The sequence below is a fragment of the Mastacembelus armatus genome, chromosome 6, assembly GCF_900324485.2.
Source record: "Mastacembelus armatus chromosome 6, fMasArm1.2, whole genome shotgun sequence".
Lineage (NCBI taxonomy): Eukaryota > Metazoa > Chordata > Actinopteri > Synbranchiformes > Mastacembelidae > Mastacembelus > Mastacembelus armatus.
Genome location: NC_046638.1, coordinates 20,604,156 through 20,624,876, shown reverse-complemented (window position 1 = coordinate 20,624,876; position 20,721 = coordinate 20,604,156). Strand labels below are relative to the sequence as shown.

At 40.4% G+C, this 20,721-nt stretch overlaps 2 protein-coding genes across 2 annotated transcripts; both read right to left on the bottom strand.

Moving 5' to 3' along the window:
- Positions 1-1,197: 1,197 nt before the first annotated feature.
- Positions 1,198-8,840, bottom strand: igf2b (insulin-like growth factor 2b). Its single transcript, XM_026311410.1, has 4 exons — positions 8,649-8,840; positions 7,661-7,811; positions 6,059-6,240; positions 1,198-4,693 (listed from the first exon to the last, which is right to left on the bottom strand). Exons 1-4 carry the CDS (start codon positions 8,721-8,723, stop codon positions 4,454-4,456), a joined length of 648 nt encoding a protein of 215 aa, XP_026167195.1. The 5' UTR covers positions 8,724-8,840; the 3' UTR covers positions 1,198-4,453.
- A 2,014-nt stretch (positions 8,841-10,854) lies between these two features.
- On the bottom strand, positions 10,855-16,182 carry th (tyrosine hydroxylase). Its single transcript, XM_026311429.1, has 13 exons — positions 16,099-16,182; positions 15,474-15,677; positions 14,665-14,839; positions 14,464-14,552; positions 14,267-14,334; positions 14,128-14,178; positions 13,345-13,490; positions 13,101-13,236; positions 12,821-12,890; positions 12,679-12,735; positions 11,986-12,081; positions 11,723-11,856; positions 10,855-11,014 (listed from the first exon to the last, which is right to left on the bottom strand). The coding sequence occupies exons 1-13, from the start codon at positions 16,180-16,182 to the stop codon at positions 10,855-10,857; spliced, it is 1,470 nt and encodes a 489-aa protein (XP_026167214.1).
- Positions 16,183-20,721: the final 4,539 nt, after the last annotated feature.

The window sequence follows — 20,721 nt, the reverse complement described above, 5'->3', positions numbered from 1 at the left end:
ACACACACACCTGCCAGTAGGTTAGAAAAGTCAGTGATAGTCAAGTATTTGATTGGGAATAAAACCTCAAAAACACCTCAATGCATTTATCACAAGATATCTGCATAATGCTATTCACTTGTTCAAAAAGAAAATATGTACATATTTGCCAACATATGTTTGCATGCAAGTGCAGCATGTGCATGATTGTGTGTGAACTTGTGCAGCCTCCAGCCATCCTTCATAAATAAACTATTTTTGACAGCATATGCTTCCAACTGAGTGTTTTCCTTCTTTTTGCAGGGGGATCGACTCAGGGCAATAAGGTTTCATGAGACAGGCAAGGATGATTTAATTGAGCGATTTATGACCATAAAACAGAGAAAACAAGCTCCTCTACAGTGATAACTGACTCGCTTCTTCACCTCCCCAGAAGCAACACATATGCGTCTCATAACTGGAAGGCAGAACTTTGCACTAAAGTCAAGATTTCTGCCTCTACTGGCTGTAAAGTTTAAACTGTTTGATGCCAACCGAAAACAGAACTGAGAACCACAGTAAACTCTGCTGTACTAAGATAACCCCAATGCCAAAAACTGTTCCACTCTGGGAACAAAGATACTATACTGTAAATCTGCCCAGTAACAGACATCCCATGGGTGGGTATGTGCATGCATGTCAACAATGAAAGGTCGTGCCATTTTCAGAATATGCATCTGATAATTTGAGACATGTTAGTTACTAAACTTAGCCGCTGAAGTGGAGCTTGCTCCAGTAGTTAGCAAGCCGCCGGAGGATGGAGGGATGGATGTACAGATGGGTGTGTCAGAGACAGTGAGAAAAGGTCTCTTATAGTGTGGCATGCAGCAGAGGAAGGGCTGAGGAGTTGTGGCCAGCCTGCTTGTGAGTGCTGATTTCAACTTTGGCACGGTTTGCTCAGTCAGAGAGCAAGAGACAGACAGACAGAGACAGAAGGACAGAGATGGAGCAAGGGATAGAAGAGGGAGGAGGGAAGGTAAGAGGAAGCAGAGGAGTGCTAAAAGCAAACAGAGATTCTTTGCAAGGACTTAAGATATAATAAATAATTTACAGGGTACATAAGGTTTAATTGATATAAAAAGATTTGGCCTTCAGGTTCAATGAAAACACAGATTTGAAAAGATATCCAAAACAGGGAAATACACTGAGCAAAGCAGTAAATTGTTCAGACATTGTACGTTTGATAAAATGTTTTTTATTGATTAAAAATGAAAGTACATGAATTGTGCATGTTGGACGTTCTAGCGTGCAGAGGTTAAACCAATAAAATACACACAGGCTGAGTGAACTACTGACACAGAAAACATTGCCATTGCTTGGCAAGATATCTCTTGATATTCAGCGAAAAGAAGTGGTTGTCTTTCACGCCATTCATAAGAACACTAGAGTAGCCCATTTGAACATTACAATAGTGAATGAATGCAGTCCTAGCAGGAAAATGTCGAATAAAATAGAAACTGTAATAATAATAATAATATTAATAATAACAATAATAATAATAATAATTGCACTGCCTGTTTGTTGTACAACTGAATTAGAATATAATTTGAGACAGGACACAGATATGTATACAGTTGATGTATACAGTTGATAATTGAAATATCTCTGACAAAAAGATGGTATAAAGTATTGGCTTGACGCTTCACCACTGTGTGGTGAGCACTGATTAAATCTCCATTCCATAGGGCAATGCATGACACAGTAAAGGAAACTATAATGTGGCACAGAACTAGTTTGTTTCTGTCATGGGCTTCAGTGGTTTGTCACAGAGAGCTGTATCATTGTGGCCAGGTACAAGTAACAATCTCAGCTGCCCTTCTCACAACATTATCATTTACGCTCTCCAGCCACCCCAGTTCTGCCTTAGAGAGCATAGATGTTTTTTTTTCCTGAGTGCTTCAGAAATGGTTCAGCATGATAGCCCTTCATCAAAAGCATAATGGATGGATTATTGGAAGATTGTGGGGGGTGAATGGCAGGCTAACAACCCTCTCCCACCTTGCCATGAAAATACAGATACATACTGATGTATGCTTAAGCTCAGGGGCATTGTCTTCTACAAACAGAAAAAAGGTAGATAGGTATGTAGATATATAGATAGATGCGAAAGAGGAGAACAGTGAGGTGCTGAACAATAATAATCTCTCCTTAATAAGACAGTGACCTTTGATGGTTGCTAGGATCATAACAACATCATTACCTACAATTAGGGTATTGACTTCATGGCTCTTCTGAGTCACATGTAAGGTAAACCCTAAATCTACAGCTGACCAGACATTTACGGCCTCATGACCCAACATCAGTGGCACTGGCACATAGGCAAGACGCTTCTTAGAAGATCATAGGACACCATGCATAATTACAAAGACATGATTTAATAAAGGACTGATCATACCACCGCCATAAATACTAAAGTGGCTTCAAAAACATAGTGGGTTTGAGTACAATCAATGTTGAACAGTTATTTTTCCAATAATAAAGTCACTCATTGATGCTTTCCTTTTCACCCTCAGAGGCTTCTGGGAATCCATGCAGACCAACGTATAGTGTATGTGCCTATTTCTGTGACATAACATGCCTAAGCAATCCAGGCTATGCTGCTGTTAAAATATTAATTTAAAGTAACTATGGCAAACGAACAAGGAAAAAAAAAGACATTTTTGGTACAAAGCATCTACAAAAAAGCCTTACAACTCCAATTGGAAACCAGAGATCATACAAAAAAAAAAAAAAAAATCCGTCAGCTGAGCATCAGTGCTACGTATATTATTTGGACCAATTTCTCAAATATATTTTATAACAAAATAAATAATGCCTTTATACAGTGCCCTTATTTGTATTACAACAAACAAACAAAAAAGCTTGGCGGCTCATTACGCAAGATACAGCTCAGACTAAAGGAAAATAACACAATGTCCCTGGAAACTAATTATATATTTATATTTATATATATATATATTATATAGATGTATATATAAATATATATATATATATTCAAGTATTTGTTTTCAGGCAAAAGCATGTGAATACTACTGATATACAATAAAAATAAAATGTTAGTTGACATTATTGCTGTATTTTTTCCCTTTGAATTAAAATTTTGTGCCTTTCTTTTTAACTGTAAAATAACATCATCACAATAACCATGGAAACAATAAAAATGCCTAACTTGGAAAAACAGGAATGTCACGGTACCAGAAACTGACGGGGTTTTCCTTTTTTTCCACTGAAACATTGATATGAAAAGAAAACAGAAAGAAAAGACCAAATAAAATATAGTTATCATTATCCCACTCGCTCTTTGTCCATGCCACATTACTTCCTGTTAGAGCAGTCCGCAAAGCCATGGCAAACAGGAAGTACTGTCCCAAAACTGTAGTACTGTCCTAATCCAGGCGGTCCATGGTGTCCCATATTTGTCCCCACACTGCTCCCTTTGTCCAGCAGCCTCAGAGGGACAGGAGGAACAAGGGCTCGGTCTCAGGTCCCCCTTGCCACTTAAATGGGCAGGCTGGGCAAGCCACCGCCACTCGCTGTGAGCCTAGATACCAACATAGCCCATATCTTTTCTCAGTGACACTTCCCCCTTGACATTGCCACTGCCAGGAGCTCCCCCATATCCTTTATTTTTTACCTTTTTTTTAAAGTCACACTTTCCTTAAAACGGAAAGCTATAATATTCATTCAAAGAAAAAAAACGTGCTTTTCAACCTCTTCGAGTCCATTCCCAAAGCTAGCACCATGACATTTTTTTAAGCTACACGTTCATTGTTCATAAAAAAATAGTGCCATTTTTTTCTTTACTTTGACGTAATCCGTGGCAATGTGCAATTTTGCAGACTCTTTTCTGCTTTTTGTTTGTGATCAAAAGGTGCTGGAACAGGAATCTAATTTTACAAAATAATTCCTTACAGTGTGGAAGTCCCTTTATAGGTAGAGGTGCAAACTAATAAGAAAAAGAACTAACAGAGATTTTCTTTTTTCCTCAGGAAAAATGATGTGGAATGGATTCTTTCATGCAAGCTGCTCTTCACTGTCAGTTGTCTTCCACACGGACAAAAAACATTCCGCTAGGTGTCTTCTTTTCCCCCTTCCCTTTTCTCTCTTGCTTAAGGATCCACCTGAATTGCATTCAGCCAAATTGTTAACTTTTTGTTCATCATTTGTGTTTGTGCCTTTTGTGTCAGTGAGAGGGAGCGAAAGAGTTCAGACAGGAAGAATGTGAAGGCATGTTTGTCTGCAGGAGGAGGGTGGTTGGTTGGGGTTGAGGGGGCATTTAAAAAGGGCCATGGGGTCAAGAAGTAGTGGATGAGAGGGATTGATGGGCTCGGACAGGGCAGGGGAGGTCAAAGAGGACAGTCAGAGACAAAGCTATAATCCCCTAGTCTTTTTTCTCCCTCCAAACTCTTGTCTGTGCAAAGGGCTGGCAGCGGGCTCATTTGTGGTTGACATAGTGATCCGTGGCAAGCAAGATGGGAGGCAGTTTGCTGGGCAGGCTGATCAGGGGCCTGTGGAACATGGCCTGTTCCTGGGCTTTGATCTTCTCCGCCTGTCTACGAAACTTTTTTGCTCTGAGGATGCCAGGGACACCCCTCCGGAGCCTCTGGGCCGCCTTCCTCTGCCACACCTCGTATTTGGAATACTTCACGGTCACATGCTGCTTCCGTGGCACTTCCTATTGTGGCGTGCAGGCAAAAGAAGAGGGAAAAGGGAAAAGAGGGAGTCAGTTCATTAGGGGTGATAAAATACTGTGCAAGTGCTTATTACAATGATGGAAGGCCTTGTTTATTTTCTGAAAACGTTCAGCCATTGTTGGGCCAGTCAAATGGAAATCAAATGTCATTCTTATAGCAATGAGCGTCATAACAGACTCGCCTTGCTTCTGACTTGCCCTTGTTTTGGTTTCCCTGACTGAGAGAAGCTGTCAACAACTGCTTAGTCCAGCCTTTTTAACATAGCACGTCGTTGTTCACCCAACGACCCATTGAACTGACTAACCTCAAAAGTCCAAAGGCATTGTCATTTCAAAACCATTATTCTTACACAGCAAACACTTTTAAACAGCATTAGGTGTTTTGCTGAGCACCGGAGATTAAGACAAAGTGGGAGTGGTAGCAGTAAAGCTAGAATTTATGCATGAGTAGCCAGTCCTCCATCTGAATGGCTTGTTTTGGTCCTGCCACTTGAAGAGTGTTTATCCCCCTTCATTCACTCCAGGCCTGCTCAATAGCTTAAGAACAGCTGGCCCTCAGAGCAGGCTGTACCCATCAGCTCTCCCTGCCCAGACAAACTAGGAACATGTCCCAACTAATTCCCTAACAGCATCTTTTTTGCATTTCACACAGAAGGCCCAGCGCTCTCCTTTTACCATTTGCAGTATGTCTGTATTTACTTACTTTGTTTGCGTCATTAGCGATTTCGTGCCAATGACACTGGTCTTCTAAGAAATTATAGCCAAAACACTGTAAGCGTTGTTCTCTCGTTCTTGTCTAAGAGAAGGCTGAACAGATTTTAAGAGGTCTGGAAAGCTGCCGCAGCTCAGTCTTGTGACCACAGTGAAAAGATTTTAAATTTTGTTTGTAACATATTTCAAAGAAGCTCTGATGACCAGCTCAGGTGCATCTTACTGCACAGACCAAAACACATGCCAGTTTTAGGAGAGCTTGCTGTTCCGTGACTAATAATCACACACAGAACACACTGTTTTGTTATGGGCCAGCGGTCTCCACCATCTCACAGACTTTCTCTCACACATACACACACACACGTCTGTGAGTATGACTCTGCCTGGTACTGAATTCACCATGCTGTGAATGTGATGTTTTCCATGATGATCAGCACTTTGCAGGAAGGCAACTGCTTACTAATGACAATTTTACAAAATAAACCTATCTTTGCATGGGCTTGAGTCTGCACTCGGTGCTCGGGACATAGGGGTGAGGCTCATGGGTGAATGGAGTCACATCAGATTGGAGGACATAGAAATGATGATGAGCATTGTTTCCCATACTGGTGTGTTGTTGTTGTTGTTGAGATGTACCTGTTTTAGTGCGGGCATTACAGGAATGACCTGTAGAGAGGTGGCTGACAAATCCCTTTCAGACTTGGCGGGTTTGGCACAGTACTGTTCCAGCAGGTTGAGGTCACAGCTACGGAAACAACACTCTTCTACTATCCCACGGCTCTGGGAGCGCCGGTTGTTCCCCCTGCTGGTTGGCCTACCTGAGGAGGAACAAAGTGATGGATAAAGAAAGGGTGAGGTTAAGGCCTGGGGTCACATCAGTAGTGAATCTGGGTTGTTTTTGTAGGATTTCTTCAACCATCATAGCTGTCCAAAGAGGATAAAAGGAAATCTATGAACAACTGCAACAAATCTTTTTGTTCGTAGAGGATAACATGATTAGTGCTAGCTAGATGATCTAGATGCCCCTTTAAAGAGTGACAGCTACAGTGAGCAATGTTTTCAGACATTTATGTGAGGAGATACATAAAATGGAAACTCTTCTATGACCTTGTCCTTTGTCAAGTCAGCAGAGATAAAGAGGATGAGGAGGGAGACAGGGGAGGAGGGGCAGAGAGGTCGAGAAAATAGGAGAAAATGAATTGGTGTGGAGAGAAAGGGTGTGTGTGAAGGTCAAAACAGAGGGAACGAATGCAAAACAAAAAACCAAGAGAATAACGATATGATAGTAAATGGTTCAGAAGAAAGGTGAGGGGATGGATGTTAGCATGTTGCACAGGAGAACACTTTCCACAGCCAATGCCTTGATTGAAATCCTGCACTCTGCACACAATGTTGGAGAAATCTCATGAGAGGGGAGGCTAGATTTGATTGCAGGAAGAGGAACATAAGAGTGAAAGAGAGGGTGATCCAAGGGGAGGAGAAGGAGGAGGGAGGACATCTATGTGGCCCAAATTAGATAATCATCTTTCTGATTGGAGAGAAGCTCCTGTGGAAGAAACGCCCTGTCTGTCAAAGACGGAAAAAACGCAGTGGGTGGGACTTAGTCAAACATCCTTTTGAACAAACAAGGTGTTTTCTCTGCAGCAGAGCCTGGTATCAGAGAAAGGTGAGCTAGGCAATGCAAAATCAAAGCTGTCTGTCTGAGATGCATTCACATAAGGGTTTAGTGCTATCAACAGTGCAATGTAAACGATCAGATCAAAGATGTTGCTAATGATCTTCCCTCTTAACCTGACATCCTGACCCCCCCCCCCCCAAATAAAAATCATCAGTGTGGTCGCCTGGCCTGGGAACACTGGTGCTGGTGCTGAGGTGACTGGTATGTCTCTTGGGCTGCTATTACCTTACTGGTAAACAAGCAGCCCATTGTGTCGCGCTGAGTCGTGTGTGCCTTCGTAGATCGCCGGCCTTTCATATGCAATGAGAGGTATGGGCCGTAGGAAGAATGCGCACACTCAGCAGAGCAGCCAGGACGAGGTCTTGAGACACACAGCTGGCTATAATCTCCCTCTCTTACACTCTTTTTCTGTGTGTGTGTGAGTGAGTGAGTGAAAAATAGCTAAGGCACATACCACACAGCCACAGAGACAGTCTCAGCTATCCAAACATGTGTGGGGATGATCAAGAGGGAGAAAATCAAACAAACGAATCAACAACTCTGTGAAAATGTGCACTCACTGAAATAGAAGCCTCTGTCATCACAGACAAACTGCAGCGCATCCACCAGTTCTCCCCCACACAGCGTCTCTGCCGAGGCCATTTCGACAACGTAGAGCGTCAGGGCCAGTGCAAACAGCAGCGAACGGCTGGACGAAGACATCTTCTTATCCTGCAGATAAAAACACAGATTGCAAAAATAAAGCACCGCACAAACAAAATGCAACCACTGATTACAAGAGTGATGACGTCAGATACTTAGAAAGTCTGAGATGACAGCAGGATGTTGCCTCAGTGTGTGAAGAGGGTCCAGGCTTTACGCATTTGCGTTTACTCGAATGTACAAGATGTGCGAATTCCAGTGTTTAATGCTGTGAATGTATTGACCTACTAACTCCGAAGGAGCTTGTTATGTGAGTCAAGTGATGTGACCCCCCCCCACCCCCCTTCGCGCGCCCCCCCTCCCTCCGTACTCTTATCAGTCCTGTTAGTACGTCGCATCTGAGAGAAGTGCTTATTCTGGAGGAAAAAGTAGACACTATCTCTGGATTTCACTCTTACACAACTTTCCATAAGTTGCAAGACCGGCTGCTCGATAGTTAACTATCTGAAAAGACAGAGTCAGCATATATTTTCCCTTTACTCAACCTGCAATGAGCTCGCTGACCCTCAGACCTACCGCCCCCTATCTGCCGGCAAAAAAGACTGTTTGCTCCGAGTCCAGCGAAGGGCGCACCATCCAGGCAGAGAAAAGAATAAAAGACATCACAACTCTTCTGTCCTCTCAGATAACCTGTTGCAAGGACTCTCTCCATGCCATGCAGCCTATGCATATAGAACTTTCTCAGTTGCATGCAGATTAAGAGATGTCCGGTTGTTCATTTTGCACAAACATGATGCGATCAATGCATCCAATCAGCCCGACGCGGGTTTGTCACATACAAAGCCAAGCAAACCTTGCCAGAGGTCTTTAGATAGAGTACAACACTGTGCATTCCTTCGTTTTTACCTTCATCTTGCTGTTCTGCGTTCTCCGGCAGGTGTGGCAAAGTGTGTGGTGTCCGTGTCTTTGCTGGGTCTCCATGTCAATGGCAGTAGTTAAAACGTTTGGGGTTATTTGGTTGAAGGGATTGTTGGTAAGTTAGTTTCCCAGTTGGCGAAGCTATAGAGATGGTGTGTGAGAGGCTGTCCCAAAGACCAGGCGACAGGCAAAACTTCTTAGGGTGAAGTATTATATACCAAATCACGCCCCTTGCACCCACACCCCACCCCCTCGCTCCTCCTCTTCACGGCTGCTTTAAAAAAAATGGTCCAGAGACGTTTTATGGAAAAGTGCTTAAAGGGAGAAAAAGCAACAAGAGAAACAGGAGGAGAGAGTGAGAGTCACAAAATATGGAACAGTTCCATAGGCATTTTCCACGTTTACGCACTGTAACCTACAATCACAATGTTTACACACAAGACGCAGACTGAACAAGAATAGACGTAATTCCTCAGACTCCAAGAAAAATGACATTGACTCCGCCCTGCTGCAAGTAGATTAACGTTCAGAATGGAAAAGGCCACGGTCTGCGGCTTTCTTCTGACTCAGGTGAAGGTGTAGTCACTGGGGCCAGAAGCGGCTGACAGCGAAGTGAATGTTAAGGTTATCTCACCTGAAGGAGGGAGGGTTGGTAGAGAAGAGAGGGAGGATGCAGTCGTGACTCTGACTGATACTGAAATCCACGTTTGAACGTCTTGTAGGATGACGGAGAGTCAGGATGGCAAAAAGAAAAACAATCTGACTGCTCAGAAATAAAACTAATCCAAGCATCACTTACGATTGGAGATGAGCGATGAACACACTATAGTCCAGTAGAAAAACCTCATCCAGATGTTGCATATAGGGAACTTTACAGTAGACACATTGGGCTGCACACACAGAGCTGCAACATGTGAGGTTACATATAAACGAGCATATTCACTTTTTATCTTGATGGAAATTTACACGTTCCCTTATTCCGAGTGTATGTGGCTTCTGCCGAGGGTGAAGATGTTGACCCTTCTTCAGACTCAGACTGCCACCTAGTGGTCCGGCCAGTGAAGCTCTGTTTCTTAGTGTGGAAGCTGTCAGCAGTTTGGAGAGGGCTGCTCTGTGTGTTGAACTGACTTGTACAGGAGCTCTGCCCGGACAAACTCTCTAAAGTCTGTTCTCTTCGAATGAATTTGGTTGGAATAGTTGTATTGTTTTAACAACATTCATGGATAGTAATTCTGCTCCCAGTTATAACAAATAGCATATAGAAAATGCTTCCAGATGGTAAAGGTACGTTTGTACAATAAATTAGGGTGTTTGTACTAAGTATTGAGAGGTTTATTTTCTCATTCAAATTGAATATTTTGTTATTATCTAATAACTTTGCAAAACATCTCATTGTGGTGGAAAAGCAGGAGGCCCACATTCATAAGATATGTACCTTCAATAAACTCAATAAAATCCTGTGTACTTTGGCTACAGATACACTAAAAATGTTCTAAATCTTCACTGACAGACTGTACTGAAGCAGTACACACAGAAATGATGTAAGTCTTATGATTTCTTTTATTAATTCTTTTTTATTGTGCATTTGCAGTACAACACAAACCAAGTGTGCATCAAATCAAGTAAGTACACAGATCTAGAGGTAATACTGAAATACTAAAGTTACATATCTAGGAAATAAAGCATTTAACACAGTGGCAGCAGCAGCACACAGAGACATTTATTTCTCTCAATCCTAAACAGGATTTAAATATTTATCATTTATTCCACTTTATTGTGCCATTATCTTTCTTTGATTTGAAAATAATTGTACCATACCCATTTAGTTTTTTTTAATACATTCATTATCACAGTTCCCTTTGATTTTGGTTCAGATTTTGACATTTGTCTCAAACAACACAGCTTTAAATGCATGAATGGTCCACTTGGTAAAATCCCATCATTTCACAAATGGATCCACACCTAGTGAATCACTAAACAGCTTTCAGAACTTTGCCTGCATTGAGGTTTTAATGGTTCCAAACATGTTGGCCAAGCAGCCAATGACAACAAACAGCAACTCATCAGAAACAGCATCATACCAGAGGTACAGCACAGAAGGATGAACACATTGGTATTGTTTAAACATTGCATGTTGTACATTGCAGTGGAGAGGAAGCAAACAACAGCTGCATGATCATTGACTGGGGCATCATCATGACAAAACACTGAGGGCGTCTGTCAGCACCTTAAGCTCGTCTTTCACTCCCTCCAGGCCTCCTTGGATCTTCAGCGGGTTGTCCAAGACCTCAATGCTACTGGTGTAGGGATCAAATCTCACAGAGAAGGGACGCTTGATACCTGCCACATATGCCCTGGCAGAAGGGATGAAGAAGTCAGCGAACAACAGTTTATATGTTTCCATACAACAGTATAAAGTGCCTAAAGGTGAGTTCATCTTTGAGCTATCTATGAATGTATATGTTTAATCTGCCCTGTATAAGAATTGTGAACTCAAATATTTCATGTGGCTGCTAGAAACCTCCCTTTATCCCTTTAACTGAGCAGAAATAGAAACAGTCCTCTTGCAGTTTAACCTGTTGTAAACTGTACGCATATATACACTTCACTGGAAGATCCTGCTGTGGTAGCACCACATAAGAAATGCCCCCCTATATAATATTATCCATAATGTGCTCTATTTCATATTTACTATGCTTTACTATGCAGTCCCATGCTGATATTCTCTTATCTAGAGTGACAGGGATGTCTTGTGTTGTAGTCCACTAGAGACTAAACACTGTCAAAACACTCACCAAAGCTACTTGTTTTGCAGGGCAACATTTGATGTGTTTGCCAAATAAAAGCCGAGCGTTTTGCCTTGGTAAGTAAGATTGCATTAGTAACAGCTGTCTTCTGCCTGCTATGGTTGACCTACAAAAAGTTTGTGGCCTCAGGGGCAGGCTGGCTGTTCTCTGACCTTGTCCTTATGTAACCCCTCTTCTTTTTGTTTTTCTCCTCTATTTTTCCATCTTTGTATGTTCTTATGTATTTGTACATACCGGCCCTGCAAAATAAAGTACCTGAATTTCTCCTTAGCATCCGAAAAACTCTCTGAAACAAAATAGACAGGCTGGTATGTCTGGTCTTGATAGGGCTGCACTGCCGCAGCCTCGGGATCAAACCCTCTTGTCTCCGGTTCATCAGACAGAGAGTGCTGGATTAAAGTTAAAAGAAAAAGAGAATTACCTGACAGCTCAGCTGGCTGCCAGTGTTGCATTTTTTCCTTATCCAGGGAATGATTTAAACATTAAGCACAGACCAGAGAAAACATGCTGGAACGCACCACAAGCTCTCCGTAAGAGGACAGCAGTCCAGCTCCATAAGCCTTCACTTCACCATTCTGTTTGCATAAGCCATACTCGATGGTGAACCAGTACAGCTAATGGGAAAAGTATAAAGAATGGGAATGAGAAAAAGATGAATGCTGGGATTCAGTCAATTTGTGATTTATAGATCACATTTTAATTTAGAGATTTTACCAGATGTACTGGTGGTGGGATACCTTCCTACCTTTCTTTTGGCAGAAGGAAATGTATTGTCTAATAGTTTTGGGGGGGATTCAGTTTTTTTCTCACCACATTTTTTTTTCATCATTTTTTTTGTGAGATCTACTGAAAAACAACAAACTGAATAGTGCTGTCAAAAAGAGACACACCATGAAGTTGTGTCATACATCTTTAGCAGGAATTGATTTACTTTTTTACTTTATTTAGTTGTCTATTGACTGGCAAGATCAGAAGCTCAGTTTTGAGACACAATAGAATAAGATATTTTTGCCCTAATCTTAATGGGCAGTTTGGGCAACGTGAAAACGATCATTCCACTGATATATTATGCTTAGATCTGGGCTGAGCTGACATATGAGAGATGGGGAAAGGGGTGTACTAATCTCTAAGTCGAGGGACATGTTTCTGCCCTTCTTCTGCCATAGTCATAATTGTGCAGGTCCTAAGTATCGTTGGTGTTAGAGTCTTACTGTGGAGAGTTTCTCAATATCTTCATCTGAGACCCCAAGTGATGCCAGACCAAGGTTCTGCAACAAGTAATCAATAAACTGTGTCAAGTATCAGCAGTACAGCATGAAAAATAATATTTCTACAAGATCCTGTCCCCCTAACCTGGGAAAATTGGGCAAAGGTGCGGTCAGCCAGCATTGGGACATGGCCCAGAAGTTCATGGACACAGTCACTGAAGAGAAAGAGCAAGTAATACAACTATGACCAAATGTTTGTTTGTGTGTTTGCTTCAGCAACATGTTTTTAATCAAAATGCCAAAGTAAACACACATCCCATTTAGAACATGTGAGGCTTACAGAGGTTAATTCAGCACTGCTGCAGAGGCGGTTGTGGATGACCAAAGCAAAAGGAGTCACAGATTCACTGATCTGGCCTACTCACGGTTCTGGGGAGTGCATAGGGGAGGAGGAGTGTCGAATGTACTGGGTGCACTGGAACACCCGGTATGCCAAACTGGCCAGAAAATCCCTGGCTGAAAGCAGACCTGCCACTGGACGCAGCTGGAACCCTGTACGCTCTGCATGTGCACGTTCAGGAGAAGAAAGACAAGAATACATATTAGAGCAGCATATTCACTAAACATTTGTTTCAATGTACCTTTTATTTTTTTATTTTATTTTTTTACCTTTGAGGAAGCATGACACATCTTCCAACTGGGGAATGTTGTCTGGACTATACCCACAGTGCCTTTCCAGCAGACGGAAGGCCTCGAGGTATTCTTTGCAGGCATGAGTGGTATACAAATCCCTCAGAGTTGAGTAGACTTGCCGCCTGATTAGGAATATAATGACATAAGAAATCTGATTTCTTCATTCAAACAAAATCTGTTTTCTGTTTCTTGTTTTGGTTGAGATGTTGCAACAACAGATGAGTATAAAATCCAGTATAAATATCATCAAATTGAATTTAGGTCTATTTCTTGCATTGTTTTCTGGTTTGACTTCTTCAGTACAAATAACCATTCCTTGCTGTACCTTGTAAATCTATAGAGATGTGGACTAATAATGAGAAGGGCAGCTTTAAGAAAGTGGTGTTTTGATGGAGTCATATAGATTTCCCTTTGGCATAGACCATCCAACCAAAATGATCAAACTTCATTGGCTGTCTGGCTATTCCTGTCAAAGGATGTGTTCACAGTCCATTATTTGTGCTCAGATGAGCTCAAGCTGCCCCATCTGGGTTTTGCTTTGATAGCACCCCCACCTGTAACAAATTAGCCAAAATACCCTTGAAAGACAAATCATATCCAACTGTCTAAGGAATGACTCAGTAGGTAGTGCGTGGATATAACAATGTTTTCTTACCAAAGATAAACATTGGTTTGTATTCATAGTTTGATTTAATGCTTGGAAGTGTAAGTCCTCAGTCTTCACATGCATATCACATATTATCAGGTTGTAAATCTTACCATGTGTCAATCTCTTCCTCTGTGTATTCCACTCTGGGAATCGCCTCTCCACTGAGGATAAATATATGAACAAAATAACAGAAATAATCACTTTTTAAAGGATGTGGCTACACTATTCAAGGAATAGACTGTTTCTCACTGTCTGTATCTGAAGGCGATGTCACCAATCATTTTCCTCCTCTGTCTGTAGGCAGGGTCTGTGTAGCCCTGTTCAAATCAAATATATCAAACACTTATCACATTTGCTGTGTTATGACATATTGCCCGGCAACATAACCAGCCTGGTAATGACAATTGATTCTCTTCATACACATTACTGGCAGCAGTGGTACTTACAGGATGTTCATGATCTAAGTCTGGATCAAATTTTGTGACCAAATGATGACATTTGTCCAAATCTGCTATTTTCTTTGGGAACCAATGAACTAAGGTAGAAAAGAGAAAATGGCTTAATTCAGTTTTGCTATTATTTTGATTACATCTGTAAAATATATTATGTTTCAAAATTATTTTACAGATGGAGTGAAAAGGTGTTACATTTGACTTCTTTCGTGGTTTTAACATCCTCTGCGTTCCTCTTGATGGAGCTGATAAGAGTACTGACGTCTGAGAGATGCAACTCACAACGAACAAAGTACTCCAGGCCTTCCAGACTGTCCTTCAGCTTCCGGCACTGTCGCGTCTCCAAATGGTGAATCTTAGCTTCAAATGTCTGAAATACAGTCAACAAGCTGACATGTACTGGATCACACTGACAAAGGTGGGATACAATGTGTGCTGTATTTGATATGGAGTTGTGTGTTGTCTGTGTTGTGGATACACCCTAAGACCTCACCTTACCCCAATTACAAGGAACAATATACACAGTTCTATAAAATGGCAAACTAGATACTTCATTAATGCAAAATTGAAAAGAGCTCAAATAAAATACATTTTGCACAAAATAATTTATATAGGTTTTTGCAGGTATTAAGGGACCATATTGCTTTCCACGTTAAATTTAATTTAGCTTTAAAAGCACCATCATAGTAAAGGACTGCCCACAGAAAATGTGTTAATAAAATGCCTTTAACTAGTTCCCTCATGGAAAAGGCTGGAGATGGTGTAGACAAAGTCTGTTTCCTCACACAGTACAAATAAACAGCAACCAGTGGGAATTAACAACCTGCAGATTTGGTGTCTTTTAATGGCTTGAATGATATGTAGAGATCATTAATAAAGTCATTATCTTCAACATATAACCCCCACATGTAATAAGAGCTGAATTTTTATTGTTAAATATCCACAGTTGGACCTCGTTGCATCCGGATAAGCACATCTTTAACAATTAACATTTATTTTCATACCTCGAAAACCTTGAGCGTCCGCGACAGGGCGGGTGGCTTGGAAGCTCTTAGTGTGAAGAAGAGGTTGAGAAGCGCTTTCCCGTCATCTTCCTCAAACACAATCTGTTCACTGGCCTCCGCAGCCTCTGCCGCTGCCGCGGCGGCTTCTCTCTCCTTGCGCGCGTCATCGATCAAGCTTTGCCGTCTACCGACGAATCTTGGAGACTGTTATATAAAAACAGAAACAAAGTGCAGTTTGCTGCAGATGTTTTTATTTAGCTCACTGACAAAGCACAGACACATAGAACAACAGAGCGAGGCAACCTGCGTTTTTCTTTCAATTTGGATATGGCTATGGATTTGGTGCGCTTTACGTCTCCAAATGCGCACGAGCACCGTAATGCGGTCGAGGTAACGGGGTTGCTGCCACAGCACAGAGTTAAGTTTCAGTCAGCTGTAAAAAATGTGTTTATGTTGATATGAATTTGTGAGCATCGAGCTAAAGATCACCTAGCTTCATTTTCCGCGAGTAAAACTTTTAATAGTTCTCTGAATATAAACTTGTCATGTTACTGGGAATACAATAAAATATTATCGATTATAACTGAAAAAAATGATGTAAACTTAATAACTTGATATTTCTCACCGTGATGGAATCAGACCTCTCCAGTTCGGATGCTGCTCGGCGGATGCTCTTAGTGGAGGACGTGGAGCTGCTTGAAAGAGGCATCTTTAGGCTCACAAGTCTTCTGTTTTGTCTTTGTTTGCGAGTGTAGCTGATGCGTTCACTGGACCGCTCACGGTGTGCTGTGCGCCCAGAGCTTTTCTTTTTATTGAGACAGGTTCCCTCTTTTTATGGAGTCATTTGTTTGCAATTTCTGACGTCAAACACGCTTATCCCGCTCTAATCAATCAATGCGCAGAATCTATCAGTCACATCCCAGTTTGGAGCCGTCTAGTCACAGTATATGTGACCTTTTTGTGTCTTTCTGACCTACAGAAACGCAGAGGATTTCATTTTGAAACACAACATATTTCTAATATTTGGCACATTTTCAGTTATCTGCAAAAATGCAGTTAAATTTACACCATAATTCATTAAATACATTTCATTTTGTTATGGTTACTGTGTTTTTAAGGGCTTTTGATACTTTTTTGGATCTATCTAAAGCATTTCATTTGAATTCATTTCATGTAACCTACATTTGAAATAAAAAGCTATTTTCATGTTTGTTTGATTAACATTTACATTAGTGTGAAGTTGTGTGGTTAGAACCACCAGCCGGATACACTGTAGTCAGCTTTAGACAATAATTAGGGCTTTACATAAAGGTTAAACCAGAGAAAAGTCAACTGTGGAAAATTAAGTCACTTTATCAGTTCAATCCAATCTCCACAGCACCTCACAAATTAGATTTGATTGTGAAACACACACACACACACACACACACAGAGAAAGACAGAACAACACATTGTTTTTGTATTTAGGCCACTGTGTCTGTTTCCTACCTCAGCAACAACCGCATCAAGTGAATTTGTACCGCTTTTGGCTGAGGACTTTGGTGGTTAACATGATTGTGAATTGATGTACGGTGCCCACAGGCAAGCAGAGGTAAAAAGATTATCTGCGGACCTCTGGTCACATGCTGCCACAGCAGCAACCTTGCAAGGTTCCAACCTGAGCACACAGGCTGAAAATGCTAAAGAGCACTGATGTATCCCCAGGCATGGACAACGGCAGCTCCTTCCTTTATTGGGGGATGACAGATTGAGTATGAAGAAAGGAAGATAAAGCAACTAGACATTAAGATAGACCACCACCTTTCCACCCGGTTTAAGCCTATTTTCTGCATGGAAACAGAGTGCACCGGGATATCTTTGAAAATGAGGCTTTGTTAGGGCTATGCTTTTCTGTTATCTTTAATTAATCCTTTTATGAACGTGGCATGACATGAAAGAGTAACAGATAGAGGCTTGACATTTATTCGAAGATAGGAACAATTTTATGGTCTGTTCCATCCATGTCTCTAAAGTAGCTTATTATCCTTTAAAACAATCAGAAAACTTACAAATGTCTCCTCTGGATGATAAGAGATACCATGTTCCTAAAAGTTCCTGTTATAATAGTCAGCACACATTCACTATTCAAACAAAAAAAACATTAATTCTACACAAAATGCAGAGTCTTTAGTAAATTAGTCCAATATGTATGGAAAATAATTATGTTCCAAACCACAAGAGACTTAATGACTGTACAGCAGCCCAGGTTTTTTAAAGTTCAACTAGATTTTGTGTCTGGGGAAGAGCAGTGAAGCTACAGGCTGAATCAGGATCAAGATAAACAGATATCCCTCCTTCTCCTTCCTCCAAATGTCTGATTTCCTGTGCCAACCCAGTTTATCAAGACCATGACCTATTACTAGTTATTTGAAAGGGAGAAAGGTTTCCTGATCTCTCCAGCATTTCACTTTTATTGTGCCAAGAAATCCTGGCTGAAACAAGACACTGTTGTAGCCTTAATGATAAATGGCAGTGGTGCAGTGTAGTCCAGTGGTTCTAAAAAAAAAAACACATTGATTAAACCTGCAGAATATTTGTTGAATGAGAAAGCTTCCCATATAGTTTATGCTTTGTGATAGGAAAGACCTTACACAACAGGCTCTATTCTGGTTTTCTCACATAGATCTAATGTGCTTTCAGCCATAACTGTGTATAGACTGTGTATGTCTTTTTTATTAAAAGGGTAATAATTAATCATGTAAATTTTTGTTTCTCATATTGCATCCAGTACAATATAATTAATTTCCTGTACCAACACATTCTACACTTGACACTCAAAGAAAAAAATGTGAAACTCTGTAATTTAGTGAACATATAGTATGGTATGACTAAGAGCCCTGTGATGGACTGGTGACCTGTCTAGGGTGTACCCCTGCCTTCCACCCAAGAGAGAGCTGGGATAGGCTCCAGCGGATCCCCGTGACCCTGAACAGGAAAAGCGGGTATAGAAGATGGATGGATGGATGGATGGGTAATAATTAATAATGTAAATTTTTGTTTCTCATATTGCATCCAGTACAATATAATTAATTTCCTGTACCAACACATTCTACACTTGACACTCAAAGAAAAAAATGTGAAACTCTGTAATTTAGTGAACATATAGTATGGTATGACTAAGAGCCCTGTGATGGACTGGTGACCTGTCTAGGGTGTACCCCTGCCTTTCACCCAGAGAGAGCTGGGATAGGCTCCAGCTGATTCCCGCGGCCCTATGTAGTAATAAGTGTGTATGGATGATGGATGGATGTTTTGGATGACTGCAGATATTGATTGACTGTAATGATTAATCAACCTATTCTTTTCTGAATTAATTGATTAATAATTGTTTCTTTAAAATTATATTCAATGTACAGTAAAAATTGTTGCAGATATATTTTCCTGTATGTTGTTAATCATTTGAGCTCCAATGTTGTTTATAATAGTATTTCAAATTGTGTAATCTAAATTTAAGTCCATGAATTGTCAAATATAATGTTTAAGCTGGGGTCATGAATTCAACACATAAACCTTCCATCCATCCTTCCATTATCTATACTCACTTATTCCTAACCAGGGAAATAAAATGAAATTTTACATTTGAAAATTAAGTTTCATATCACTGGAAAAAAATTAAAAACAATTAAAAACTGTGTTATGTTTTGTAGTGGTCATACAGAATATTATACTGGCTATGTATCAACAAATCAGTTAAATTCTGCCACTGATTTAAACCACATGTCATTTAAATTTCTGAACAGTGTTTATGAGTTAGATTTGAAAACTATAAAAGTCATTTACTTTGATAAATGATCTTATTTTAAGGTTTAGTGAATCATGACATACGCCATTTCCTACCTGTTACTTGGTGTGGTGTGCACTAGTTCATGGAGCCTGCAAAGAGATGCATGTTGTTAGGCTGACTCACCGTCACCATTGAGCAGACCCCCATCATTGCTCATACCAGGTTCTGAGGCTTCTTCTGTTAGAAATGTTGCACCGCAAGAGATGATATCGCTCTGTTACTCATTCCTCTGTGTTTATCCAATTCCATCTTCTTTTCTAGAAGTGTTGGCTCTGTCCACAATTGACACCAGGATGGTAATTATTACAATTATGTATTGATTCAGCAGCAGCATTGGGGCATTGTGACTGCCAGCTTTTCCCTGCATAATTGTGGGACTTCTGACGGGCTAATTGTAGTTAATGTGAGCAGCTGGACTATTATTCATCATCCTCCACATTTCTTTTCTCTCTCTCACTGCTGAACAATACAAGTCACCTGTGTGGGGGTCAATAAACTCATGCAGTTGATGAAGAGCAGCAGAGGAAACACAAAATAGATGTCCTGTTAATTGCAATAATGCTATGTAAACAGCCTCAAAATGAATATATCAGTCTGTACTACTTGGTGCATGACTTACCAGACTAACAGGAACTTGGGTGTGTGTAAATATGCATTAGGCCAATTTCCCTGCCTGTTGTAAGTATATGGCAGTCAGATATTCTCTTCACGGCTACATGTGTGCAACTCAATCAAGTTGCTTGTTTTGATGATATTTGAGATCTAAACCAAATTGTATTACTCTATTATCTGATATCAATTTGCAGGTAGTACATCTGTATCCATAATAAGACTAAGACATAAGTCTTTAGTTTATTTCCAGTTTGCAAACCTATGTTAAAAAATATTCAGATCTGAACACAAAAATGCTAAAAGTGACAAATGAGCTGGGAAAGTTACTGCTACCTCCATTTAAAAATTTTAAGATTTTAATATTATGACACTTTTATTGTTTGTATTCATAATTAGATGGTAGAGATTTTCTTATTCTTGCACACGTTTATTGATGCATTACTACACTGCATGCATGTTCAGTGCCTGTCATTCTGCAGAAACACACAACTAGCACTCAAAACCTCTGCAGGGTACATTTAACTGTTGAACTAAATTAAACTAACTGAACTGAATTAAATTAAGAATATACAGACAGGGACACAATTAATGCAGACTTAATATAATATACTAAAAAATATAGCAACGCAATATGTAAAAAATATGTAGCGTATAGTCAGGCATGACAAGGTGATCACAAAATTTAAAACTGAAACTGTGATAATGTCATATAAGACGCATAACTAGAAATATAAGAATTTCTGTCAAACAAAAGATACAATTTTATTAAGTAAAGATTTCGATAAGATAAAAAGTATAACTTTATTGTTTCTG